At 45.1% G+C, this 27,988-nt stretch overlaps 1 protein-coding gene across 2 annotated transcripts in view; it reads left to right on the top strand.

Annotated features, from left to right (window-relative positions):
• The window catches only part of CACNA1S (calcium voltage-gated channel subunit alpha1 S), a 211,924-nt gene that overhangs the window by 126,328 nt on the left and 57,608 nt on the right, over positions 1–27,988 (top strand). For both annotated transcript variants that reach the window (XM_068269453.1, XM_068269454.1), the window contains 7 exons: positions 1,508–1,615; positions 3,773–3,825; positions 4,621–4,767; positions 9,483–9,684; positions 9,803–9,961; positions 22,350–22,460; positions 24,178–24,261. In XM_068269453.1, the coding sequence (XP_068125554.1) occupies positions 1,508–1,615; positions 3,773–3,825; positions 4,621–4,767; positions 9,483–9,684; positions 9,803–9,961; positions 22,350–22,460; positions 24,178–24,261 (864 nt within the window). The remainder of the gene's footprint in view (positions 1–1,507; positions 1,616–3,772; positions 3,826–4,620; positions 4,768–9,482; positions 9,685–9,802; positions 9,962–22,349; positions 22,461–24,177; positions 24,262–27,988) is intronic.

The raw sequence follows: 27,988 nt of genomic DNA, 5'->3' as shown, positions 1-27,988 counted from the left end.
ACTTACACTCCCTGTTTGATGTATACACATGCAAGATGTTTTAAAGCACTTTAGGCCTGTCATTTAGCATTCAATATGATTTCTGCCCTTAAAACGCTGCTTTGCGTCAAATCCAGATTTTTCCTGGGGACTTTTGGCGTGTATCCCACTCCGCCATGCCCCCCTCCAGGTGTTAGACCCCTTGAAACATCTTTTCCATCACTTTTGTGGCCAGCATAATTATTTTTTTTTCAAAGTTCGCATCCCCATTGAAGTCTATTGCGGTTCGCGAACTTTAACGCGAACCGAACCTTCCGAGGAAGTTCGCGAACTCGGTTCGCGAACCTAAAATCGGAGGTTCGGCACATCTCTACTACTTTAAAGTCAATTAATGCTCCTAAAAAACAAATAAAAGCAATTAGGTTGATAAGTGAAAACATACATGGTAAAGATGCAAAGTGGAGGGGACTGGAACTGGGACTGTTTGAAAAGGAGAAGAGCTGCAGGCAAGCACAGTTATAACATATATTTAGTACAAATAAAAGTAATACAATATAGTATCGTTTTTTCCAGCACCAATGGGGATTGGCTGATGCCACATAAGTAGGCTTTCTTGATGCTTGAGACTGCTGAAAATAGGTGTAACTAATACAGTACTATAACCCGATCTATGTACTGTACTGCACATACCATGCGCTCTGTATTAAATGTTAAAATACAGTAATTGTATGGATGTTAACCTTAGTGGACCTGTGTACCCCAGTCTTTAAGCACAGCAGAGCTCCAAAACAGCCTAAGAAGTTGGCCTTCCCCACTGTGAGTACTGCCAGCGATTTGTGCTGGATGGTTGAGACTTCTGGTTACTACAGTTACTCTACATTACTATAGCTTACACTACACAATATGGGTGCTTTTAGCATTTACCAACTTCAGCTTTAATTTTAGTTGGGCTTAAAGTGAATTCAACATGATGGAAAATAAATTACCAAGTGCCTGGATGTTATGCTGATCCTTTGTCTCTGATACCTTCTGACTCCCTGACACAGAGTCTACTGGTCGCATATGACTATGATTCAGACTACTGAAGCCAAGGAATAGCATGACAGCCAGGCAAGAGGAATTTAGTTTTAAGGGTCGGTTCACACGGGCCTCCGCCTGGCTTCCAGCAGTGTCCCATTCAGTCGCGTCTCAGCGTTTTTTGTCCCCGCAAGACACAGCGGTAATCAACCCTGGACACTGCATGCAGCATCCAGGGCCGCCAGGGAAATGGGATCAGAATGCTGCGTTTATGCAAACGCCTGTAAACGATACACACCGCCCAATACAAACGCTCCCATTCACTTGAATGGAAGCGTTTAACGACGATTCCACCGAGCATCCATGTGAGCCAGCCCTAAGGCAATGAAATAACAGCTTCCACATTACTCTTAGTGCAGATTTGCTTTAACAGCAGCTGTAGTCATAGTCTGAAGTTTTCTAGTCCAGCTTTTTATATCTTCTTGTATTTATTTTTCTTTTCTTTCAACAGCATGTGGTCCAGTGTTTGTTTGTTGCCATTAAAACCATCGGGAATATTGTCCTGGTCACAACACTTCTTCAGTTTATGTTTTCCTGCATTGGCGTACAGTTATTCAAGGTAAAAAGTAAGGAAATAAATGAAAGCAGGCTGTACAGGAAGAGCACAGTGATTTCTGTACATTGTGAGGCAGAACAATTTAAACCAAAAAATGCCAGGTGGCCAATCAGGACAAAGTTGTTATCTTGCCTAGGGCCCCATTCCACTTGAATCTGTCTCTGATGCCTGCACATGGTAATGCTACCGCTATTTAGTGAATATGCCCCATTGTGTTTTTGCTTACCCGGCCCTCTGTAAACTGCTCATTTATGCACTTCCTTCCTCCCCTTAGTACAGGCTGCTCTGATATAGCCAAGTGTGTCTGTATAGCACTCATGCCCCAAATCCATGCCTTTACATTCAATGCACATTCGTAAAGGGCAATTAACAGTGATCCAACATTTCACAGAAGTTGTGGATGAGGTTAATTTTGTCAGAAGCTGAAGAAGAAGTAGAAAAGGAAGCTTTTACAGCAAAGATATGGTGAACATACCAAAAAGCAAACTTTTGTTTCAGTAAACCTCTACTGACAGATGAAGACAGCCTGATGCAGCTGCAAAGTGATAAATGCTGCATTGTCACCCTATTGTTTTAGCCCACTACCCTCTCTCATAAGATTTTGCTGCTGATTTGCAACTTCCTCCTTCTCCTTCCCCTGCTGAATCACCTTCACCCCATGTCAGGCAACCAACTGATTATCTAACACCTCTACCTCTTCACCAGTTTGACAGTAAGCACCAGGAGATGGCACCTCTCTCATACCTCCCAACTTTTGGAGCCAGGAAAAAGGGACACTAAGACACCCCCCCCCCCGCCACACCTTTAACCCCTCCCCAATTTTTCAAAACCACGCCCCGCCCTATACAGTTTCCCCCTCCATCCTATGCAGAGATTGGCACATGGAGCGATGATAGGCAAGTTATTTAAAGAATAATCGCAGCACACACATGTATTAAAGGATATTAGAGTAAACAGCTCTACATGAAGCGTTATGAATATATTAAATAAGAAAATAAAGATGGAAATGTGCAAAATATTAAATTTTTTATTTCTGGCAAAAAACGTCATATATAAGAAATGTTAACACACTGCCTACCAGTGCATAGCTCTAGTCTCAGGACTGAAAATGCATAAAATCACACAACTATCCCTAATTAAGGATCTTGTGCCACAATATGGGTTATTAATAAGAGCAATAGCACAGAGGAATGCAACCAATATGATTTATACATACAGGATTTCTATCACTTCACAAGTATATTGAAAGGTTAGATATCCACCTCACTATTCAGATGCTCTGTAATCAGGTAGCCAGAGTAGAAATCCCTGTCTCACTCTCTCCCAACTTCAAAGACATTCCTTGCTGAGCCTGGAGTTTTATGTTGTTGTGCTGCTGATGAAGTTCAGCGTAAGGCAAAGCTGCAGAGTGTGATGTGATGCATGTATTTTAATGTTCTCTGCAAAGACTCTGGGCAGTGAAACAGTTAACTGCAAACTCTCTTGCTTTGTGAAGAGGTCGGGACATTTGACCAGTGTCCCGTGATGCCGTGATAGAGACTGCAAATCGTTAGGGTCACGGCGAAAACGTGACACTTGGCTGCTCTCTTTACATACACATGTGGTCTTCCTTTTCAAACATGGCCTGTGGAAGGCTGTCTGTATACAGCCATATGCTGTCCTTTACCCAGCCCAAACATAGTTTGGCAACTAGCATCCTCAGCTGAAATTGGATTGGATAGTTCCCCTTCCCAAGTACTTTTAGAGCAGATTTCAATGTTTCACCTGCTTGTTAAGCTAAAGGATTACAACATCTGATATTGTCTTTACAGCTAGGAAAATGTTTGGTGGATTAGGGGTGCATTGACACTTGAAAATACATTTGTAATCATGTTTTTGTGGGCATGTTTTTCTATGCACACACTGTGTGCAGCACTATGTCCAGGCACTGTGGAGCATATGTGTTTATGTTGCTGTGGAAAAATGGCCAGGTATAAGTGTAAACATTATCCAAATTAAATTCGGGTGGAAATAATGCCTTAACTGTTTGGTGTTATATTTGTTATATTTCTATACATTTTACATGAAAAAGTTGAAATAAAAACTACCAGTAAATCTCATGCAGGAGTATTCAAAGTGAAGATGGAGCAGGTTGATATATTGTCTTTTTATTATTTTCAGGGTAAATTCTACAGCTGCACTGATCCCACCAAGATCACAGCAGAAGAATGCAGGTATGTGCAAAAGTCATGGGGCCTCATGCAATTCCAAAAGTAAAAACACTCGATTCATGCGTTTAACAGGAAGTATAATGTATATCAGCGTCTATGGAGACGGAGACCAGCGGCAAGTGAGAGGCGGCGATTGGAACAAGCAGGGAGGTGAGTTATTATTACAGGCTTCCTTGCACTATCTCTGCATAGGAGGGGGAGCATGGAGGGGAGCCCCGGGGAGAGGAAAAGGGGGAGAAGTCGGGCTCCCCTCCAGCGGCTGAGTCTCACTCAGTGTGGCCACAGCTCCCCCTCCATCACGGCACCCTCCCTCCCTCAGCGCTCAGGGCAGCGGCACGCCTCGTGCGCCCCTAGAAACAGAGCTGATAGTAGCCAGCCTGTGTAAGGATAAGAGGTCAAAACAACTTGGAGGACTGCACATAATGAAAGTTGCACTCACTTTGGTGCAAGAAAGGCTACATCCGGAACTCAGTGATATGTATATTAGCAGCCATTGCTTACCAGTGTTTCATACAAGAAAAGAAAAAGTAGCTGGTAATGTACCTCTTATGTCAGCACTTCCTCTGTGGGAACTTTATAATTGAGATGAGCAATTTAGTGCAGTGATTTAGGATTCTCTTAGTGTACATAATGGGTCCTGCTCATTTTTATTTTCCTGCTGATTTTCATGACACTGCTCCTTTAATGCTAGCAATTTGTTATTGCATCAGGCCCCTAGTCTCTGTGTACAGTCCCGTATGTCGCTGCACCTACACCACAGTCCTCCATCTATCTGTAATGTGTTATTTTGCTTCCCAGGGGATATTACTTTGTAGAGAAGAATGGAGATCCCACCCAACTGGAGGCTGTGCCAAGACTTTGGTTCCATAGTGACTTCCACTTTGACAATGTCCTTTCTGGCATGATGTCTCTTTTCACCATATCAACTTTTGAGGGCTGGCCAAAGTAAGTATAAACATGCTGTCTGTAGAGATTTACATATATGATCTACCAGTCATATCAGAAAGAAAAACAGGGTCACGTCAACTAGAAGTCTTATCTTTGTATGCTTACAAAAAGTTTTATTACTAAATAAGTGGCTTCTTGAATGGTTTTGATTGAATGTAAAAATGCATTTGTATTCAAGGTGTCTATACATTTAGCGATATCTGGGCTGATTGACCAAGAGACAGATCTCTCTCTGATCTGTTGGCTGCGCATACATCGCAGGCCGATTCCATAAAATCTCTAGGGAATTGGCCTCATGACGCCGCATACACCGCCTTGTCGCCTCCATCGATGCCCCCTCCCAAGGTTAAAGTGCCCCCCACTGCCCATGCACTAAAATCTCACCTGTTCCAGCTGCCGCTAGTGACCAGCTGCTCCTTGTTCCCCATTTGCTTCCCCGTGGCTGCCGTGCATTGCACGTGGTGCATATGTGACATCACACACGCGCCAGTGCAATATGAGGCATCAACGTGGGAGATTTTAATGCATGTCCACCGGAGCGCACATTATTGGGGGACAGCAGCTGGGCGTTCCGTTGCGTTCATAGCTTGTCCTGATTTCGCCGCTGAGATTTTCCAGCTTGCTAGTGAGTGTTACTGCACACCTGAACGATCACACCGAGATTTTCCAGCTTACTGCCGCACACCTGAACAACCACGCCAAGATTCTCCATGCTGCTCAGTTGATACATCGATAAAACGGTTGAAACTTAAATTATTCATGCTTGTTGCGGCACCAATTTTCATCTGATTCAATAAAATTATGGAAACTGATTGAGCCACAGAATCGCTAGATGTATGGCCACCTTGGGCTTGATTCACAAAGCGGTGCTAACTCTTAGCACGCCTGTGAAAACCCCCTTAGCACGTCTAAACAAGCTTTTTGCGCATAAAACTTTACGCGCGCAAAACTTTATGCGCGTAAAACTTTACGCGCGTACTGCACAGAGCGCAGGGCGCTCCGCGCGAAGTGCCCATTAAAGCCTATGGGACTTAGCGCGCGTAAAAACTTAAGCCTATGGGACTTAGCGCGCGATCTGATTGAGAAATCCGGTGCTAACCTACTTAGCACCCTGGTTAGCGCGTCTAAAGACTTTAGACGTGCTAAGTAGGTTAGCACCGCTTTGTGAATCAAGCCCCTTGAGTGATAAATGTTTTCTTCTGATAAGAGTGTAAAGTCTTTTCCCTAACATGAAAAGAGTTAGGTTTCATAATGCTTATTGTATTACCACAAAATAATTCCTCAGTAAAGTAATACATGGCTATTCCACAACAAATCATGTTGCAGTCGACTTGTGTTACGAGACAGATGTAAATGCATAGATGAACTCAATTTACAGAATATAAATGCACAGCATTTTCTTTTAAAGCGAGCATGAAAAGGATGAAAAATAGCAAAATATAAAATACACATGTACGCATACATAAAGAATTTTCTTTTGCCTCATAGTATAATGCACTGTAAATTACTTTTGTTCTATGTCGCTGTCACTTGGTATTTTTCATCTGACTGCTCTGAAGTCTGAACCTTTGCCATTCAGGGTTTAGACTAGACCAGCTCCTCATGGGGATTCTCAAGGTTTCCTTTTTTTCTTTCTAAAGGATTTTCTTACAAGGACTAATGCAAAGATGCTGGTCTGCCTACTCATGTTCCACTAATCTGGCAGCTGAACTGTGCCACTGCTGTTCAGGAAATGCTTTTGAAAGAAAAAAGAAAACCTTGAGAAACCCCATGAGAAGATAGGCTAGTCCAAAATCTGATGGTAAGAGGTCCAGATCTGTTGAATTTATATGACCTACTGCGACAGCTACAAAATAAAAATTAATTTACAATGCATTTTACCCTGACACTAGCATACCTCTTATATTATATGCATGTGTACACATGGTTGTAAAATTATAATGCTCCTTTAACCACTTCAGTACCAACAGTCTCTGGCCCCTTAAGGACCAGAGACCACTGGTACAAAAAAAGGGGCCTACCGACGTCACACCACATGGACCTGCCACTACCACCGATCTTGCTGCTCTCCCATCGATGAAGCTCACTAGCTTTGCTGTCGCTATGATGTCAGAGCTCTGTGAGCCGGTCAGGAGCCAATTTCAAATACCCAGAACTGCTGGTGTATAGCTCAGATACCCAGCATGGCTGGTGTATAGCCCAGATACCCCGAACTGCTGGTGTATAGCTCAGATACCCAGAAAAGATGGTGTATAGCCCAGATACTCAGCATGGCTGGTGTATAGCCCTGATACCCGGAGCTGCTGATGTATAGCCTAGATACCCAGAACTGCTGGTGTATAGCTCAGTTACCCAGAACTGCTGGTGTATAACCCATAAACTCCTACCTGCTGGTGTATGGATACATAATTATAGCAACAAAGGTCATGAGGCCACCATAATAATACCAATATGCAAAATCAGTTTATTACAATATACAATATATAATTCAATACAAAGCACAATCCCCTAGATATAGCCCTCAAATAACCAAAGAACCCTCCGCATATTAAAACCAGAGAACAGTGCGGAGCATGAGTCATGCATGAGTGGTACAAAGCCTGCAAACTTAGTGGTATATCAATAATTGGCCTAAGCCTATAAGACTATATATATCCACACAATCGCCCGCGCATACATACGCCTTCCAATCTGCCACAATATCTCAATTGTATATCGGGGGCCCTCTCTCTCCCTTTACTCGTTCTTAAGGATAGAGAAATCCACTTGCAATTGACAAGTTCCAGTTATGACAACCAAAGGCTTCCAAATATCTTGTCACATCATGGCCTTAAGCATAGTGCATTTAAGCAAATGTGGATGGTCTCACCCATGGAGAAGTCCCTTCTATGTACAATCAGTGCCGCTCACTTCTCAAGGGTGATGTAATCATCTTGAAGCCATGCGTATGGTGCTTCCGGTGTCCCTTCAGGTTGCCGGTATAGATGATTCCACCTCGTGTTGTTCCCAACACGCTAACCACGCCAGACGCGCTGGTACTGTGTACGGGGTTGATGCAGCCGACGGAGGGGACGTCACTAGACACGCGATCACTCAGCCAGACGGAGCTCCGCCCACCGACGCGTTTCATCCCTGAAAACAATGGAACAATGGGACTTATAGGTCTCGGCACACCATTGTATTTAACCTCTCATCAGTCAGACAAAGAAGCCATTCTTGAGTACCAGTCTCTCTCTCTCTCTCTCTCTCTCTCTCTCTCTCTCTCTTTGTGTGCAGTATTTCCCACACATGCAGAACTGCTGATGTGTATACCACATACCCAGATCTGCTGGTGCATAACCCAAACACCCAGAACTGGTGGCATATAGCCCAGATAGAGCCTTAAAGGACTTACGAGGCCAAAATCATTAAAAAAGTGAAGTACCTGCAAGATGTTTAAATGCACGGAGGACGCCGTACGCGCCCTCTGTGCAGTTCCGCGGGGTCCTCTTCCTGAAAGCACCCCCGGTGGCGATCGCAACCCCACAGCCAGGTCGGGCTCTCATGCCGCTCCTAAGATAGCCACCGGAGCTGGCCGCGGCCGCAAGTGCGGCTGTGCAGCTCTAGGGCCAACCCCTCCGATCCACACTACAGTGCGTGGTTCGGAGGGTTGGCCCTAGAGCTGCGCAGCCGCACTCGCGGCAATGCGGACTGCGCAGCCGTGGCCAACTCCAGCGGCCATCTTAGGAGTGGCATGAGAGTCCGACCTGTGGGGTCGCGATCGGCACCGGGGGCGCTTTCAGGAAGGGGACCCGGCGGAACTGCACGGAAGGCGCGGACGGCGTCCTCCATGCATTGAAAAATCTTGCAGGTACTTCACTTTTGTAACGATTTTGGCCTCGTAAGTCCTTTAAAGCCATTTCATATGTGGGTAGACCAAAACGCCCTTTCATATGGAAAACAAAATGTGCCTTCTTAAAACAGAAGGTATTTGCGATTATTCAGATTGGAGTTAGTATATCATGTCTCCCACAATGCATCACTGCTGAATATGAAAATCATCCTTTGTTGTCCCTCTAAAATAACCACACCTCCAGAACCACTGGAATGCAATGATGTGTTAGTATATTAATTGTACAAAGCCACACTAATCCAACATGTATGCATACAAACTGTTTCGGATTGGTTGATCCTCATCAGTGCATGGAATGGATTAATGTGGCTCTATGGGGTAGGACTTGAAACACCCAGAGTTACAGAGTACACAGCAAGCTCATGGTGAACCAGAACTCCTAGGAGTGTGTAAGGGGCTACAAAGGACCAAAAAGCCCTCTTACTAAAACAAAAACAAAAGTTTGCCTTCTTAAAACAAATGGTATTTGTGAATATTTAGATTGGAGTGAGCATACGATGTCCCTCACGATGCATCACTGCTGAATATGCAAATCATCCTTTGTTGTTCCTGTAAGATAAACACACCTCCAGAACTGCTGGAATGCAATGATGTGTCAGCTTGAGGTGTGTTTAGCTTACAGGGACAACAAAGGATGATTTGCATATTCAGCAGCGATGCATCGTGGGAGACATATGCTCACTCCAATCTGAATAATCGTAAATACTGTTTTGTTTTCCATTATGTGGGTAGGTAATCAGATGTAACAAAAAAAGTAAACATTTAAATTGTGTATTATTGTTTTTGTAATATTGACATGTAACACTTTGTATATAAATAGGTTGCTGTACAGAGCTATAGACTCACACTCAGAGGATATGGGACCCACCTATAATTACCGTGTAGAAATTGCAATCTTCTTCATTGTCTACATCATCCTCATTGCCTTCTTCATGATGAATATCTTTGTCGGCTTTGTCATTGTCACCTTCCAGGAACAAGGAGAGCAGGAGTATAAGAACTGCGAGTTAGACAAGAATCAGGTAGAATAAGCAGCCTTATGTCTCAATAATATTTTGTATTATGAATAATGTTCACAGGAGAAACTGTGTTACATACCAGCACTTTGGTTATGTTGTTTTACTTTGTTTTCTCCAACAGAGACAATGCGTACAATACGCTCTGAAAGCCCGTCCCCTGCGGCGGTACATCCCAAAAAATAAATACCAGTATCAGATATGGTATCTGGTGACCTCTTCATATTTTGAGTACTTGATGTTTTTTCTCATTACGCTGAACACCATCAGTCTTGCGATGAAGGTAAACTTTAATTCCTATTTACACTCCTGTAATTTGAGTGTGTCTTTCACTTTCTTCTTCTCAACTTCTGATTTTGAACCTCACCGATCCTGACCTCTTGTCATTGTCCTTGGAGTTGCCATTATGCATGCAGAATACCTTTAGGTGCCCATCAGTTATACAATCTTGTTCCCCAACCTTACCAATTTTATGTGATATGAGGGACTACCTAAAATATACATTCAAAGTATATTCACTCAGTTTACCTTTCTACTACATAGAGTTGGTAAGTTTGGACAAAAAAGATTGTATCATTGTTGGCACCCTTAGGCAGCTGCTTAAAACCTTTTCTAAATAAATTATACTGAAACTTATGTTATATTAACTAAAGAGGGAACAAGCAAAATTGGAATAATACATTCTCAGCGTGGAGTCTGTATGTTTTCCATGTTTGGGCAGAAAATTAATATTCTTGTCTCACAGCTGCAGAACTCTGTGATTGAATTCTGTCAGGAATGCTATCTACATAAAGTTTTTATGTTCTATTCATATTTTGTGGGTTTCCTGTAGGCTCTTTGGTTTGTAGAGACAAAAAAACAAACTGTGAAAGCTCATTGTAGAACTGCAATGTTACACCTGGCCCTTGTCACATTTCAGTGAACATAACCTCCTTTTACCTTATTCATATTTGTGTAGGTTCTCTGTACATTGCCAGATCAGAAAAGTTTCTGGGCATAGGTCCTCCAGGCAAATAGCCTTGGGCATCCTCTACTATACTGTGTGCAATACTGTACTGCTATATGTATTAATGTAGTTTAAGGCAGTCTGCAGTGCAGAGCACAGCACATTCCAGCTATCCAGTGACCCTGTGATGTATTCCAGCTTTCTGCTGTCTCCTGTAGTGTAATTCTTGGCTAATGCAATTGTCTGTGCTTATCCTCTTATCACCCTGAAAAAAGGCAGCACAAGTAACGGACAAACTGATCTTCTGTATCTATACTAGATCTGAAATCACTATACTGCTGGACTAGTCAGTTCTGAGCAAACACTATATCAGCTGGAATTCTGCTGGTCACAGTTGGTCAGGCACCAAGTTGCTAGGACAAAAATTTTACATTAACAAGCACAATGTGACTCTGCCCAGGACAATTGCCATATCAATCCCTGTCATGCACTGATGAAGACCAAAAGTCCAAAACAGGCTGTATGTATGTTGGGTTGATGTGTCTCTGTAAAATTTATAAGCTATAGGCTGACTATACACCAGCGGTTCTGGATGCAAGCCTGGCTTCAGGGGCATAAAGAGACCATTTGCATATTCACTAGCGGTGCATTGTGGGTAACCACAGGTGTTCACTTATAGGACCACTATGGTAAAAATCGTAAAAAAAAGTAAAATACTTATTAACACACAAAAATAATGATAAGTAAATAATAAATAAGAAGTGTGTTTTTTTCCAGAGTAAAATGAGCAATAAATTACTTTTCTCCTATGTTGCTGTCGCTTACAGAAGGTATTAGTAATTAGCAAAAATTAATTAATGGCTTATTTTACTCTGTAAGAAACGTACTTCTATTATTTATTTGTATGTGTTTACAAGTATTTTAAATTTTACGATTTTCACGATAGTGGTCCTTTAAAACTGAATTATCGCAAATACCTCCGAAGGCAAACCATACTTTGCCCAGGGTCATTCTTTATCCATACCACTTCTGGCAATGTTATACAATGAGCCACATTCACCACTTCTGCTTTGTAGTGTGTGGCTTTGAGTGCATTAGCATTAACAGTTGTTGGTTTTTTTCAGTAAATTCTGTTGATGTTCGGATGGATGATGTAGTGGTTAGTTTGAGTTGTGTGTTGGGTGGAAGTGTTGAAGTATGAATTAAAAAGATTTAAGCCTTGGATTTGTCACTGCTTTATGGCAAATTCTTGAATGTATTGCCATCACTGAGGATGATGGCAATAAAAGCTGAATATCCATAAGGTTTATTGATTTTGGGTTAGATGTTAGTGTTAGGGTAAGGAAGGTTATATTTATCCACTAGGATTTGGGGGTTAAGGATAGACACCAAGGAAGGGGTTCTAGCAGGAAAGAGTTAATGTTAGTGGTTAAGTTTACATGTGACAAAGAGGTTGACGTTGAGTGGGTTAGTTGTCAGGAAAGCATGAACATAGAAGGGTAGGGTTAGGCGTGGGAAGGGAATTTTCCTTAAGGAACAAGCTTTAAGTTTAAGGGCTTGTTTCCACTAGCAGCAATATCCTGTTTTTTGAAAGGGGGTGCATTTGGAGGGGGAAATGCAACCAATTTAAAACAATAGACTGCCTCTGCTGTGTGTTTGGTACAGCTAGAGGGATTCGGATGCATTATCGCAACACAGCGAGTGCCGGCGTGTGTCTCCAAGACACACACCAGCTTCAGTGCAAATGAGGCCTAAAGAGAATAAATTTACCTGCCATTTCATATTAAATCCAATTCATTTATTTGTATATCTTGACTGTAACTGTGTAACGATTGGTGTAGCACACAGACGTTTGATTATTGTGTGATCTGCAGAATCACCAATAATACAGACTCTATACTCAATTATGTGGTGATCTGCAGTATCACCAATAATACAAGTATAGAAGGCTAAGAAACAGAGGTGTAAAGTGTTTGGTGCAAGGGTAGATAATTAATAGACCTCACCAGTGGAGCTAGTAAAGTACTATCATTCACAGGAGCTGTATAACTTAAAGTAAACCTCACCAGAGGAGCTGGTGGGTATTTAGTCAAAAGAGCACCTCACCAGTGGCAAGGGCCCACTGGTGAGTCGAGAGGTCAGACAGGCAAGGTTTGGCAACTGAGAGGCGAATACAGTACAGAAACGTGAAGTAGTAAGAGCCTACTGCACCAATGGAAAAATGAGGATGTGCTGCGATCACCTAACAATCACAATGCACAGACCCACTTTTGGATTTTAATCTGTTTATGATGTTTTAACTGAGCTAATAAAGTATTTATCTTGGATGGTGCGGATCGTATGGAATATAGTACAGAAACGTGAGGCAGAAGAATTGTGAGTTATCAGGCAGAGGTTCAGCAACTAAGGTCAGATAGGTGGAAGTACAGAATCGATAAGCAATAGCAAGGTCAGAGTCTAGCTAGAATCATACACAGGTAATCAATAATACAATATAACAATAGTCCTAGTCTTGTGTGAAATCCCTGGTTTCCTCCCAGATCAAAGCACACCGGATACTAGTCTAAGGTCTGAGCGCTAACACGAGTGTATTCGCAACAGCAGACAAGTTGCGAATGATCAGTGAAGGCTTAAGAAGCAGAGGAGAGCCCACAGCCGTGCCCCTCACCAATCAGCCAATCCGAGCGGCGTGAGTCACCTCTGATGTCAGCCGACCGGCAGGTCAGCTGACGCGCTTTCCTCCAGCATAAAGGTCCTGTCTCCGTGCGCGTCCGCGCGAGACAGCGACCCTATGAGCAAGAGACAGCACCGTTCCCGGCGTGCCAGACGCCGGCGGAACGGATAAAGCCTGGGGACAGGGAACAAAGGCGGCTGCGGATATACCCTGCGTGTCCGCAGCCGCTATATTTGCAGATGTTACAGTACCCCCCCCCCCCCTCTAGGCGTGGACTCCGGACACGATTCATCTTGAGTGTCAAGACACCAATTATGGGACTTCTCCCCCAGTTTATCTGCCCCAGCGAACCCAGGGAGGGAGAGGGATGTCCCTGAACAAGTCAACCCAAACAAAGGATAGAGGAAGATCTTAGCTCTCTTGATCTAGCTGGCAGAGCCCAAATTATATCCCCTGGAATGGATTCCTATTCCTCAGACTGTCTTTTGTTGTCTAATAGAGAAGAGTTTATAAGCGAAGTCTGTTCAACCGGAAAATCAACAGCTGCAAGAACAATTTTTTCGGGAAGAATGCCAACTGGAGTGGCAGGCTGCACTGACTCAGGCTCAAAGCATCTAGACAACGCGTCTGCTTTCGCGTTTTTGCTATATGGTCTGTAGGTAATAATAAACCTGAAAAGCGTGAAAAATAACGACCATCGAGCCTGTCTGGGGGTAAGACGTTTGGCACTTTCAATATACTCTAAGTTTTTATGGTCCGTATATACTGTGATAGTGTGCTCAGCCCCCTCCAGCCAATGTCGCCATTCCTCAAATGCGAGCTTAATGGCTAATAGCTCGCGATTCCCAATGTCATAATTTTTCTCAGCGGGGGAGAATTTCCTAGAAAAGTAAGCGCACGGATGCAACCTGCCTTGCAGGCCAGAATGCTGGGACAACACAGGCCCCACTCCAATCTCTGAAGCATCCACTTCAACAATAAAGGGAAGGGACACATCCACATGTCTTAAGATGGGGGCAGCACAAAATAACTGTTTGAGAGATGAAAAGGCGGCTTGTGCCTCTGACGACCAGTTGTGTCTGCCCCCCTCTTGGTAAGTTCCGTAAGAGGTGAGACTACAGAAGAAAAGCCTTTTATAAATTTCCTGTAGTAATTGGCGAAGCCAAGGAATCGCTGGAGTGCCTTCAACCCCACAGGCTGAGTCCACCCCAGTACAGCAGATACTTTCTTGGGGTCCATGGATAAACCTGCAGTGGAGATTACATACCCCAAAAAAAGGAATCTCTGAAACCTCAAAAAGGCATTTTTCTATCTTGGCGTACAAGGAGTTCTGCCGTAACTTCCTCAAGACATATCTAACATGTTTTCTGTGTTCGGCCAAAGTAGGGGAAAAAATTAGGATATCATCCAAATAGACGAGGACGAATTTTCCCAAAACCTCTCTGAACACCTCATTAATCAGCTCTTGGAAGACGGCGGGTGCGTTGCTCAACCCGAAGGGCATAACCAGATACTCGTAGTGCCCGTCAGGCGTGTTAAACGCCGTCTTCAACTCGTCACCCTCTCTTATACAGATCAGGTTGTATGCCCCCCTGAGATAAAGTTTGGTAAACACACCAGCCTCAGTAACCTGAGAGAATAAATCGTCGAGCAGGGGTAGAGGATAACGATTTTTTACTGTAATCTTATTCAAACCCCTGTAATCGATACACGGCCTGAGGCCACCGTCCTTTTTTTTTACAAAGAAGAAACCTGCCCTGACCGGGGATTTAGAAGGGCGGATGAAACCTTCGGCCAAATTGTCAGTGATATATTCCTGCATAGCAAGCTTTTCGGGCCCAGACAAATTATACAGATGGCCTCTAGGGGGCATACAACCTGATCTTAAATTTATGGGGCAATCAAAGCTTCGATGGGGTGGAAGCTTGTCTGCAGCCCGGGGACAGAATACATATGCGAAATCAGAATACTGACTAGGTAAACCCTCCACCTGGACTTCCGTGGTGCATACCGTGATTTTCCCCAAACAATGTTGCTGACAGAAAGAGGACCAACTTAGTAATTGTCTGTAACTCCAGTCAATCCAAGGGGAATGCTTCTGAAGCCAGGGCATACCAAGGATCACCGAGGAGGATGCCATTTTGAGAACAAGAAACTGTATTTGTTCTCTATGGAGAACCCCAATCTGACATAACAATACAGGAGTCTGCAAGGGGGATCGTCTTCCCTGTAGTGGTGAGTTATCGACTGCAGTAAGAATGAACTGATGTCCCAACGACTGGAGAGGAAGGCCGAGCTGAACTGCAAAATCATAATCCATAAAGTTGGCTGCTGAACCTGAGTCTATGAATGCCTGTGTTTCCTGGACTTGATCTCCCCAGATAATCGTGCATGAAAGGAGTAATCTACTATCTCCTATCGGAACAACTGTGTCGCCAACCGTGGTACCACCAACCACAAGTGGGCGATATAAAGTGTCCGTCTCCTTGAGACAATCTTGAACCATATGATCTGTCTTAGGCGTCGGGGAACAGAATCTCGAACAAGATCTCCCATCTCCCTCAGACTCAGGAAACTCGAAGTAATCGGGTTGTCCCGAGTCATCCTGAGAAAGCGAAGGAACGACCCCAGCTTTCCAAATGATCTTAGCCCGAGTCCATCTCTGATGTCGAACTCGGCGGTCGATCTTAATTGCCAAAGATATCACCTCGTCAAGGGACCTAGGTTCAGGGTGACCTAACATCAAATCGGCCCACAGCGTCAGACAATCCCAATAAAAAACAATCAAGTAAAGCATGCTGCCCCCATTTGGTCATCACTGCCCACCTTCTAAACTCTGCTGCATACATCTGTACAGTGTTATGACTTTTTCTGAGGGTCTTAAAGGGAAGGTTCAAGCAAAATAAAAAAATGAGTTTCACTTACCTGGGGCTTCTACCAGCCCCATGCAGCCATCCTGTGCCCTCGTAGTCACTCACTGCTGCTCCAGTCCCCCGCTGGCAGCTTTCCGACCTCGGAGGTTGGCGGGCCGCATTGCGTACGTTTTTACGCATTCCCGCTAGTTAAGAACATTAACACATACGTTTTTACGCGTTACTGGTTTAATGCGTAAATTTTTACGCATTGAACCAGTAATGCGTAAAAACGTATGTGTTAATGTTCCTGCACTAGTGGGAATGCGTAAAAACATACGCAATGCGGCCCGCCGACCTCCGAGGTCAGAAAGCTGCCAGCGGGGGACTGGAGCAGCAGTGAGTGACTACGAGGGCACAGGATGGCTGCATGGGGCTGGTAGAAGCCCCAGGTAAGTGAAACTCATTTTTTTATTTTGCTTGGACCTTCCCTTTAAGCTTCCTCTCTGACGTTATTGCTAAATCGGGATCATCGTATATAACTGCCATAGCCTTAAAGAAATCCTGCACAGAAGCCAAGGCCTCATGGTTATCTGGGAGACAATAGGCCCATGACTGCGAGTCTCCTGATAATAAAGTCTTTATTAAAATATTAAAACGACCCTCTGGCTTTCAGACCCTGATGCTGTAGTACATAATTTGAAATATGAAAGGCATCGATTTTTAAAGTTCTGAAAATCGGCCCTATGCCCAGAAAACTTTTCTGGAAGAGGTAGTCTGGGTTCCAGAACAAGAGGGGATGACACTGGTGTAGCATGTGTTGAAATGTTTTGGAGGGCCTCAGATAGTTGGTAAATCTGAGTCTGTTGAGTGCTAACTGTGAGAGACAGTCGATCAACAGCCGTAATCAACACTTCCACATGACTAGCCAGTGTATCCATAATTTTTTCTGGTCTGCTGTTCTGTAACGATTGGTGTAGCACACAGACGTCTGATTATTGTGTGATCTGCAGAATCACCAATAATACAAGTATAGAAGGCTAAGAAACAGAGGTGTAAAGTGTTTGGTGCAACAGTAGATAAATAATAGACCTCACCAGTGGAGCTGGTAAAGTACTATCATTCACAGGAGCTGTATAACTTAAAGTAAACCTCACCAGAGGAGCTGGTGGGTATTTAGTCAAAAGAGCACCTCACCAGTGGCAAGGGCCCAGTGGTGATTCGAGAGGTCAGACAGCCAAGGTTTGGCAACTGAGAGGCGAATACAGTACAGAAACGTGAGGCAGAAGAATTGTGAGTTATCAGGCAGAGGTTCAGCAACTAAGGTCAGATAGGCGGAAGTACAGAATCGATAAGCAATAGCAAGGTCAGGGTCTAGCCAGAATCATACACAGGTAATCAATAATACAATATAACAATAGTCCTAGTCTTGTGTGAAATCCCTGGTTTCCTCCCAGATCAAAGCACACCGGATACTAGTCTAAGGTCTGAGCGCTAACACGACTGTATTCACAACAGCAGACGAGTTGCGAATGATCAGTGAAGGCTTAAGAAGCAGAGGAGAGCCCACAGCCGTGCCCCTCACCAATCAGCCAATCCGAGCGGCATGAGTCACCTCTGACGTCAGCCGACCGGCAGGTCAGCTGACGTGCCTTCCTCCAGCATAAAGGTCCTGTCTCTGTGCGCGCCCGCGCGAGACAGCAACCCTATGAGCAAGAGACAGCACCGTTCCCGGCGTGCTAGACGCCAGCGGAACGGATAAAGCCTGGGGACAGGGAACAAAGGCGGCTGCGGATATACCCTGCGTGTCCGCAGCCACTATATTTGCAGATGTTACAAACTGTCTTTTTAACATTATTTTATAACATGAATTATTATATTAAATGAAAGGATCAGTACAAAAGACTGAAAAATGGATTTTCTTTAGAAGGCACTCAGCAATATCTGCTTTTGTGTTCTTCTCAGGTCTGGTTTCCTGCAAAATCTCAAAGGGAGAATGTATGAGGTCATATTTTTCCTAGATAGCAGTGAAAAGCATACTATGAGAGTTGCTGCTTCCGTTTCATTGTGATACTGTGAGATGATAGCATTTAACATACATTTTATGGCCCATTTCCACTAGTGCTAACTGAAATAAATTATTACAGTGCTCACACTTGGTACATATGAATTTTAATGTAGATTACATAATGCTACTTCAAAGGGAGCCAGTAGGCTGGCTGACATACAAGAAGTGAATTTCAGAAATGGTTTCAGTGACAGGTGCTGCCTGAAATACATGAAGTGAATAGGGTTGCCAGGTCGGCTGATGGAGAAAACCGGACAGGGGGTGGAGTTAGGGGTGGAGTTAGGGGCGGAGTCAGAAGCGCACTTTTATGTAGAGTGGGGCTAAGCAATGGGCTTTTTTTAAAAAAAAAAAAATTATAGTATTTATATCGCACTGACATCTTCTGCAGCACATTACAGAGTACATAGCCATGTCACTAACTGTCCTCACCAGTAGTACTGGTCCAGTGCACATGAGAGACAGTTTTTCACCAGTAACTGCACATAAGAGACAGCTTTTCACCAGTAAATGCACATTATAAGAGACACCTTTTCGCCAGTAAATGCACATAATAAGAGACAGCTTTTCCCCAGTAAATGCACAAGAGACAGCTTTTCACCAGTAAATGCACATAATAAGACACAGCTTTTCACCAGTAAATGCACATAATAAGACACAGCTTTTCACCAGTAAATGCACAAAAGAGACAGCTTTTCACCACTAAATGCACATAATGACAAACAGCCAGTGTTCCCAGTATATGTAGCCAGGGATATATGTGCCCAGTATATGTAGCCAGGGGGTATATATGTCCCAGTATATGTAGGCAGGGGTGTAAATGTCCCAGTATACGTAGGCAGGGGTATATATGTCCCAGTATATGTAGCCAGGGGGTATATGTGCCCAGAATAGGTAGCCAGGGGGTATATGTGCCCAGAATAGGTAGCCAGGAGCTATATGTGCCCAGAATAGGTAGCCAGGGGCTATATGTGCCCAGAATAGGTAGTCAGGGGCTATATGTGCCCAGAATAGGTAGCCAGGGGCTATATGTGCCCGGAATAGGTAGCCAGGGGCTATATGTGCCCGGAATAGGTAGCCAGGGGGTATATGTGCCCATAATAGGTAGCCAAGGGCTATATGTGCCCGAAATAGGTAGCCAGGGGGTATATGTGCCCGGAATAGGTAGCCAGGGGCTATATGTGCCCAGAATAGGTAGCCAGGGGCTATATGTGCCCAGAATAGGTAGCCAGGGGCTATATGTGCCTGGAATAGGTAGCCAGGGGGTATATGTGCCCAGAATAGGTAGCCAGGGGCTATATGTGCCCGGAATAGGTAGCCAGGGGGTATATGTGCCCGGAATAGGTAGCCAGGGGCTATATGTGCCCAGAATAGGTAGCCAGGTGCCCCCCGCCCCCCCAGGAGGAGAACAGTGCAGCAGAGAGAGAGCTGGGAGCAGCGGTGGAGAAGGGGGGCAATCTCCCCCCCCCCTTCCCTCACCTAAGGCCCCGTTCACACTTGCGGTTGTTTGCCAAACGGACCGGATGACCTGACCGGATCCGGACCGGATCCGGATCGGAACCGTTTTTCACCAGTAACTGCACATAAGAGACAGCTTTTCACCAGTAAATGCACATTATAAGAGACACCTTTTCGCCAGTAAATGCACATAATAAGAGACAGCTTTTCCCCAGTAAATGCACAAGAGACAGCTTTTCACCAGTAAATGCACATAATAAGACACAGCTTTTCACCAGTAAATGCACATAATAAGACACAGCTTTTCACCAGTAAATGCACAAAAGAGACAGCTTTTCACCACTAAATGCACATAATGACAAACAGCCAGTGTTCCCAGTATATGTAGCCAGGGATATATGTGCCCAGTATATGTAGCCAGGGGGTATATATGTCCCAGTATATGTAGGCAGGGGTGTAAATGTCCCAGTATACGTAGGCAGGGGTATATATGTCCCAGTATATGTAGCCAGGGGGTATATGTGCCCAGAATAGGTAGCCAGGGGGTATATGTGCCCAGAATAGGTAGCCAGGAGCTATATGTGCCCAGAATAGGTAGCCAGGGGCTATATGTGCCCAGAATAGGTAGTCAGGGGCTATATGTGCCCAGAATAGGTAGCCAGGGGCTATATGTGCCCGGAATAGGTAGCCAGGGGCTATATGTGCCCGGAATAGGTAGCCAGGGGGTATATGTGCCCATAATAGGTAGCCAGGGGCTATATGTGCCCGAAATAGGTAGCCAGGGGGTATATGTGCCCGGAATAGGTAGCCAGGGGCTATATGTGCCCAGAATAGGTAGCCAGGGGCTATATGTGCCCAGAATAGGTAGCCAGGGGCTATATGTGCCTGGAATAGGTAGCCAGGGGGTATATGTGCCCAGAATAGGTAGCCAGGGGCTATATGTGCCCGGAATAGGTAGCCAGGGGGTATATGTGCCCGGAATAGGTAGCCAGGGGCTATATGTGCCCAGAATAGGTAGCCAGGTGCCCCCCGCCCCCCCAGGAGGAGAACAGTGCAGCAGAGAGAGAGCTGGGAGCAGCGGTGGAGAAGGGGGGCAATCTCCCCCCCCCCTTCCCTCACCTAAGGCCCCGTTCACACTTGCGGTTGTTTGCCAAACGGACCGGATGACCTGACCGGATCCGGACCGGATCCGGATCGGAACCGTACGGTTCTGATCCGGATCCGATCCGGATCTGGTCAGGTTGCATCAGGTGTTCATCAGGATGCGATCCGGATCCGTTTGGCAAAAGTAACGTAAAAAACGAAAAAAATGTTGGGGTCTGGGAGGTCAGCAGAAGGGGGACCTGTGGAATCAGGCCCTCTGCTGTTTAGCACTCACCTCCACCTGCGACATGCTGCCAACATCTCCGGATCCGGATCCAGCTGTGCTGCTCCACTCCAAAATGCTTGCCCACGTGTCCCCATCCAATATCGCCGCAACAATCCGCATAGGAAGTGGGGTAGAACATCCGGATTTCTCAGCCAGTGTGTTGTGCGCTCTCCGGTTCCCATTGGTTTGTATTGGCCGGATGGTGCAGTCCGGCTCCGCCCCGGATACGGCTGCCGGAGGAGCCGGATCAAAAAATAGCGCATGTTGGAACGGAGGCCGGAGTCCGGATCCGGCCCGGATCCGGTCCGGCTCCGGTCCGGCAGAACGGACGCATGTGAACGGACGCATAGGCTTTCATTGCTATGCCGTGCGTCCGTTCCATCCGTTCTGCAAGCGGTGCGGCTCCGGCACGGCGATTCCGGACGGCCACCGCTAATGTGAACCGGGCCTAAGGGTGCTCTCTCTCCCCCGCTGTCTCCTCCAATATGATGTGCAGGCTGGCGGGTGGCTGCGGGCGGAACTTACCTCTGTGTCGCAGGCGCCGGAAGTTCGGGTCCCGCAGCCGTTGAGATTCGACTCAAAAAAGATCCGGATCAAAGATCCGAATCATTCATGAGCCGGACAACACTATTCAGACTGATTAGTGTTGTCCGGCTCATGAATGATTCGGATCTTTGATCCGGATCTTTTTTGAGTCGAATCTCAGCGGCTGCGGGACCCGAACTTCCGGCGCTGGAGCGACACAGAGGTAAGTTCCGCCTGCAGCCACTCGCCAGCCTGCACATCATCCTGGAGGAGACAGCGGGGGAGAGAGAGCACCCTAAGGTGAGGGAAGGGGGGGGAGATTGCCCCCCTTCTCCACCGCTGCTCCCAGCTCTCTCTCTGCTGCGCTGTTCTTCTCCTGCGCTGCGGGGGCTCTAAACCGGACAACTTAATTGTCCGGTTTAGCATGCCTTTTTGCACCGGACACAGCGCACAAAAACCGGACTGTTGGGTGAAATACAGGAAGTGAAGCACAGGGACAGTCTCAGACTCAGTGACAGGTGCTGGCTGAAATACAGGAAGTGAAGCATAGGGATGGTTTCAGTGACAGGTGCTGTCTGAAATACAGGAAGTGAAGCATAGGGATGGTTTCAGTGACAGGTGCTGGCTGAAATACAGGAAGTGAAGCACAAGGACGGTTTCAGTGACAGGTGCTGGCTCAGACAGAGGAAGTGAAGCACAAGGACAGTGTTAGAGGCAGCGCTGGCTGAAACACAGGAAGCGAAGGACAGGAACTTACTTCTCTGTTTTGTGTCATTTTTCAGCATTATGGACAGACATCAGAATTCAGTCATTTATCAGATATACTCAATGTAGCGTTCACTGCAATCTTCACAGTGGAAATGTTTCTGAAGCTAGCCGCATTCAAAGCAAAGGTGAGTGTAAATGTAGTCTTTAAAACAATGACTGAACACTCAATGGTTTATCAAGGAGAAAGAAAACTTTAGAAAAAGCAAAGCAGTTACCCAAAGCAGAAGGTCATAAATACCAGTAGTTGTGATGATTCAAGCCCATAGCAAGATCATTACGTGGCTGCTCCTCGCTTGTGAACCTCCTCCCCAAAGACAGTGTCTGCAGTGAGAACTACTTCAGTATAAAGCGGTGCAGAACAGTATACTAAGTGCTTTCAGCTGTAGTGTCTGACAAACATACTTGCTGGATGCTATTCCTGCTTCCATGAATAACTGTATATCGAGGATGTTTTGGGCTCCTCAAAGCACTTACCTAGCTAGTCTGCCATCACTATAGTTATGCCCTTTCCGCAATGAAAAAACTTCAGATGTAAAATGAAAAATGCAATGAAGCAACTAGGTATTATGAGACCCCATAGCAAAATGCTTTTCTAGGCTCTAAGGAGATGCTAATAATTACAAGGTGATGCACATTTTATGCAACTTGGAAATAAACTAAATAAACTAAATAAATGCAGCAGCTGCTGCAATTGATTGATTAAACTATAAACTGCATAAAAGTGCATACAATTTCCATCAACTCACAATTATAAGCATATCATTAACCATCCCTATCCCGGGACCAAGTTACAGAGATCAAACAACCACAGGGTCCAGTTATAGAGATTGACAGACTTACCTCATTCATGCCGAGATGCACAGCTGACAGTCAGGTTCCTGGCCTTTCTTATGACACTTCCACAAAGTATACTTGATGGTTCATTGTGTAACTGGGTTGTGATCAGTCACATTGCCCCCACTATACAGCTCTTCATATTCCCCCTAAGGCTAAAAGTAGAAGAAGGACCTGTACACACTGCTGCACTTGTGCTGTTTTTTTAAAATCGCATGCGATGTTTAAATCGCAAAGCCTTCATGAAAATAGAAAAATCTCATCGCACCAGTATGTACAGGTCTTCACGATTTTCGTGATTTTTCAAAAGACCTTGTGATTAAAAAACGCATGCCATTTTAAAAGTGCAGCAGTGTGAACAGGCCCGAATTAAGGAGAAGGAAACTGCTTGAATGTGGGAACACTGACGTAGTAATCATAGAAATAAAGATCCTAGTTGGCTGCTTTAAAGGGAACCTGTGATGGGGCCAGAGCAATAAAATACAGTATACATACCTGGGACATCCTCCAGCCTCATCCGGCTTGATTGCTCCCACGCCGTCCTTTTCTGACTCCCCATTCGCCTGCAATTGGTCCCGGAAAGTCCTCCACTCTGGGGACAACTGCGCATGCACAGCCTGACCGCGCATTCACGTCACCGGAAGTATTCCGCGCAGAACACTCCCTGCGACGGGAGCGAGACAGGGGAGCACACCTGGCCGGACTGCGTCGTCTGGAGGATTTTACAGAGCCAGTTGCAGGCAAACGGGGAGTCGGAAGAGGACGGCGTGGGAGCGATCAGGTCGGAGAAGGCTGGAGGTATGTATATTGTATTACTGTGGCCCCATCTCAGGTACACTTTAAGCTACTGTCCCTTTTCTGCTCCAGTTTTATGTGCAACAATCTTGATAAAACAGTCAACAGACAGTTAAAATCACATCCTGGAAAGACGGTGAAAATTGGATTATTACATTCAGTGGTAGTGATGTGTAGAGTAAACTACTTAAAATGTTTTTCCTTTTCTCTTAGGGTTACTTTGGCGATCCCTGGAATGTTTTTGATTTCCTGATTGTTATAGGAAGCCTAATTGATGTCATCCTGAGTGAGATTGATGTGAGTAATTGAAAAGTTTTGGCAAGCTGTTCAGTTGGCAGCACATACAGAAAATACCCAAGATGTTTTTACTACGGCTCTTGAAATAAACTTGTATTCTCTCCAACTACTAAGCATGAAAAGTAGGAAAATTCATATTGTAGACATTTCCCTGTAGTATGGTTTTGCATTCTATGCATCCAACAGGTCAGCCATCGATAAATCCCAGGGTAAAATTATTTCTGGTAACACGGTTCTAAGAATATGCATTTTTATATACAGCCCTTAATATATCTGTTTTGACTTCATATTAGCAAATGTAGCTGTAAATAATTTTGTGTCAATGCCTTGGAGAATGAGGGTTACACTGCCAGCCAGTCAGGCTACAGAGCATTACTTGTATACGGGGAGGAGAAGCTGTGTGATAATGCCATATTTGGCTGCTGACCTGCACTGCACTATGAGCAGTCTTCTGAAGGTGCCTTGTTCATGCTGTTCTGTGCAGACAGTTGCAGAGAGGAGACACAGAACAGGATTGCTGATCAGTATTTTGAGCTATTAAAAGCTAGGTTAAGGTGTCATTGCCATCTCTCCTGAGAATCTACCATATGAACAACCACCCTGATACATGGGCAAAAAATCCAGAGCGCAAGATAGTCTCAGTTCAGGGAATTGTTCCCCTACTAATTCCGCCTGCCTGAAGCTGCTCCATCATGCACCGCTCTGTTGTTTCTCTTCCCCCTCCATAAAAAAAGAATGTGTCACTAACCTGTAGGCTATGATGTGTCCGTATGGTACTCAACTCTGAACCCCAACCTAGGGGATTGAGTCCCGCAACAAAGCCATCCTCTCTCCTCCCCTCTCATTTAATAGGGGTGCCTGTTAATTAGGGCTGTGGGATGTTACTAATAGTAAAATATTGGTAATGTTACTTAAATTATACTATCAACTTCCCTAACCTAAGCTATTCTTCATATAAACACTCTCCTTCCTATGTCTAACACTAACACTCCCAAAGCCCATGCCAAAGTTTCACAGCCTAAAGCTGAGCATGCATTGCCATAGCTCAGCCACTCTCTGTAGCCACAGTTTGGCTCAGGTGCCTAAATTACCCTGTAAACCCCACCATAGTTGCTAATTTTATTAGGGCATATGGCTTTGCTCAATGTACCAGTCATGCACCGTTCCTACTTCACTCACATTGCTCCATAAAATAGAACAAACTTCCAGCCTTTGTATCAGTATAAAGTGTGTTCCCAGAATGGTCTTTCCCATGAGGTTATACACCTTTTAACACACATTTCACATAGTCTTCATTTCATCGGGCCTATAGCAGTCTGTTGAGAGTTTCACCTGTAAAGTCCTGCCCTCCAGAAGATCCTCTGCAGAAATAAATGCATATGCTATACGTGATTGGATAGTGTAAGTGAACACTATGTATTAAAATGCTAGCAAAACACTACCCTAAGCCATAGCTAAGCATTCACTGTCAATATTTGACTACGTTTGAAAAAAATATGTAAAAAAAAAAAAGCAGACAATTTTAATTTCCAACCAAACTTCACCTATAAACTCTAGGATCAATAATGATGTTGTTTCATATTATCACTAGGCTTTTATCTTGCAGTTTTTCCTGTCATTGCACTGGATTAGGATGAAGCCCGTTTGTTATTTCAGTCTCTTGTACATGTCGGATAGCATCACACAGAGCAGCTAAAAATATAATAATCGGTTGTTCATCTACTCCTTGCTCTCCATTGAAGACTTTTGGCTTTCCTTCTCTGTTTATGTTCGAAGCGGATGTCTGCGTTGGATGACCCTCTGACATCTCTACACTCTTTTCTGTTTATTTGCTCCTCTTCCCATACTGAGCTACCCTACTCTATTAATAGAAGGTGCTTCTTGTTAAGCTTTGCTGTTTTTCTGTTTACAGACTTCCCTTGCTCCCAGCGGTGGGCTGTACTGTCTCAGTGGTGGTGGCTGCGAGCCCAGCGTTGTAAATATCAGCTGCATGCGCTTGCTGTGCATATAGGGGATCAGTGTTTGTTGTGTTATCAAAGCAAGTTGGAATATGACTTGCTAATTGCTAATGAAATGCTGGATGTTCCCGCCCCTCCATACCTTAACAAGCTGCGACTTGTGGCAAGCCATTTTCTCTTCCTCTCTCACTGCTGCTATACCACTACCAGGTCATACCCATCCATGACAGCTGACTTGTCCATGTAGTCCATCCATTCCACTGACTCACAATGTCTTACATAGTTGCATGGAATATGTGTTCCCGTAGTAGGTGACATTATAGAAAACTCTAATACTTTTACACATTTTTCTATAACTTTAGTAGTACTTTCAGTCATTTTAATACTGTTTAGTATAATCTTTATTCACACAAATTATTTTTGTCATACATTTATTTTCTGTATATTTTCCTTATTCTAAAATTCATTTTATATTTTTAACATCGTCATCATTAGCAACCGATTTGCAGTTTAAGGAATACAGTACTATGATCTATCAGAGCAGTTAATGATAGTGCTTTCAAAAATGAGCACCCACTAAATAGCGGGCACCGGGGCCGCCGGCTTTAGGAACTGCAGCTGCAAATAGCGGGCACTTCACAGATTGGTGATATTCCCGGGTCACCCCCGATCCACGTGATCAAATCAGGCCAATCCAATACGACCAATATAAGACCGATCCGGTGCCTTGACCTCCGATCAGGGATGTGGTGATGCACATGCAAATGGAGAGTCTGGTACATGACACTGTAAAGAGTAAAGAGTAAACTGAGCGTACGACTTCCAGCGCGAGGACAAGATTTCCTGCAGAGAGGATCGCTGTGACATTCCTATGAAGTGAAAGACTGTTTATGTAAATCAGAGTGGCGCTATTACGGCTCAGTCTTATTGGATATCCACATAATATACAAAGAGGCGCACCTACTTGCATTGTTTAGGAGTTGCCTTATCAGCTAGTCCACCATCCACAGGGACTCAGGTGCATGTTGGCAATCCACAAGGACTCAAGTGCCTGTCAGCCATCCACAGGGACTCAAGTGCCTATCAGCCATTCACAGGAACTCTAGTGCCTGTCAGCCATCCACAAGGACTCAAGTGCCTGTCAGCCATCCACAGGGACTCAGGTGCCTGTTGGCCATCCACAGGGACTCAAGTGTCTGGAAGCAATTCACTGGGACTCAGGTGCCTGTCAGCCATCCACAGGGACTCTAGTCCCTGTCAGCCTTCCACAGAGACTCAAGTGCCTGTCAGCCATCCACAGAGACTCAGGTGCCTGTTGGTCATCCACAGGAACTCAAGTGTCTGTCAGCCATCCACAGGGACTCAGGTGCCTGTCAGCCATCCACAGGGACTCAAGTGCCTGTCAGCCATCCACAGGTACTCAAGTCCGTGTTGGCCATGCACAGGGACTCAAGTGCCTGTCAGCCATCCACAGGGACTCAAGTGCCTGTCAGCCATCCACAGGGACTCAAGTGCCTGTCAGCCATCCACAGGGACTCTAGTGCCTGTCAGCCATCCACAGGGACTCAAGTGCCTGTCAGCCATCCACAGGGACTCAGGTGCCTGTCAGCCATCCACAGGAACTCAGTGTCTGTCAGCCATCCACAGGGACTCAGATGCCTGTCAGCCATCCACAGGGACTCAAGTGCCTGTCAGCCATCCACAGAGACTCAGGTGCCTGTCGGCCATCCACAGGGACTCGGGGGGGGGGGGGGGGCTGTCAGCCTTCC

The sequence above is a fragment of the Hyperolius riggenbachi genome, chromosome 2 (genome assembly GCF_040937935.1).
Source record: "Hyperolius riggenbachi isolate aHypRig1 chromosome 2, aHypRig1.pri, whole genome shotgun sequence".
Lineage (NCBI taxonomy): Eukaryota > Metazoa > Chordata > Amphibia > Anura > Hyperoliidae > Hyperolius > Hyperolius riggenbachi.
This window is presented reverse-complemented; position numbering and strand designations above follow the sequence as displayed.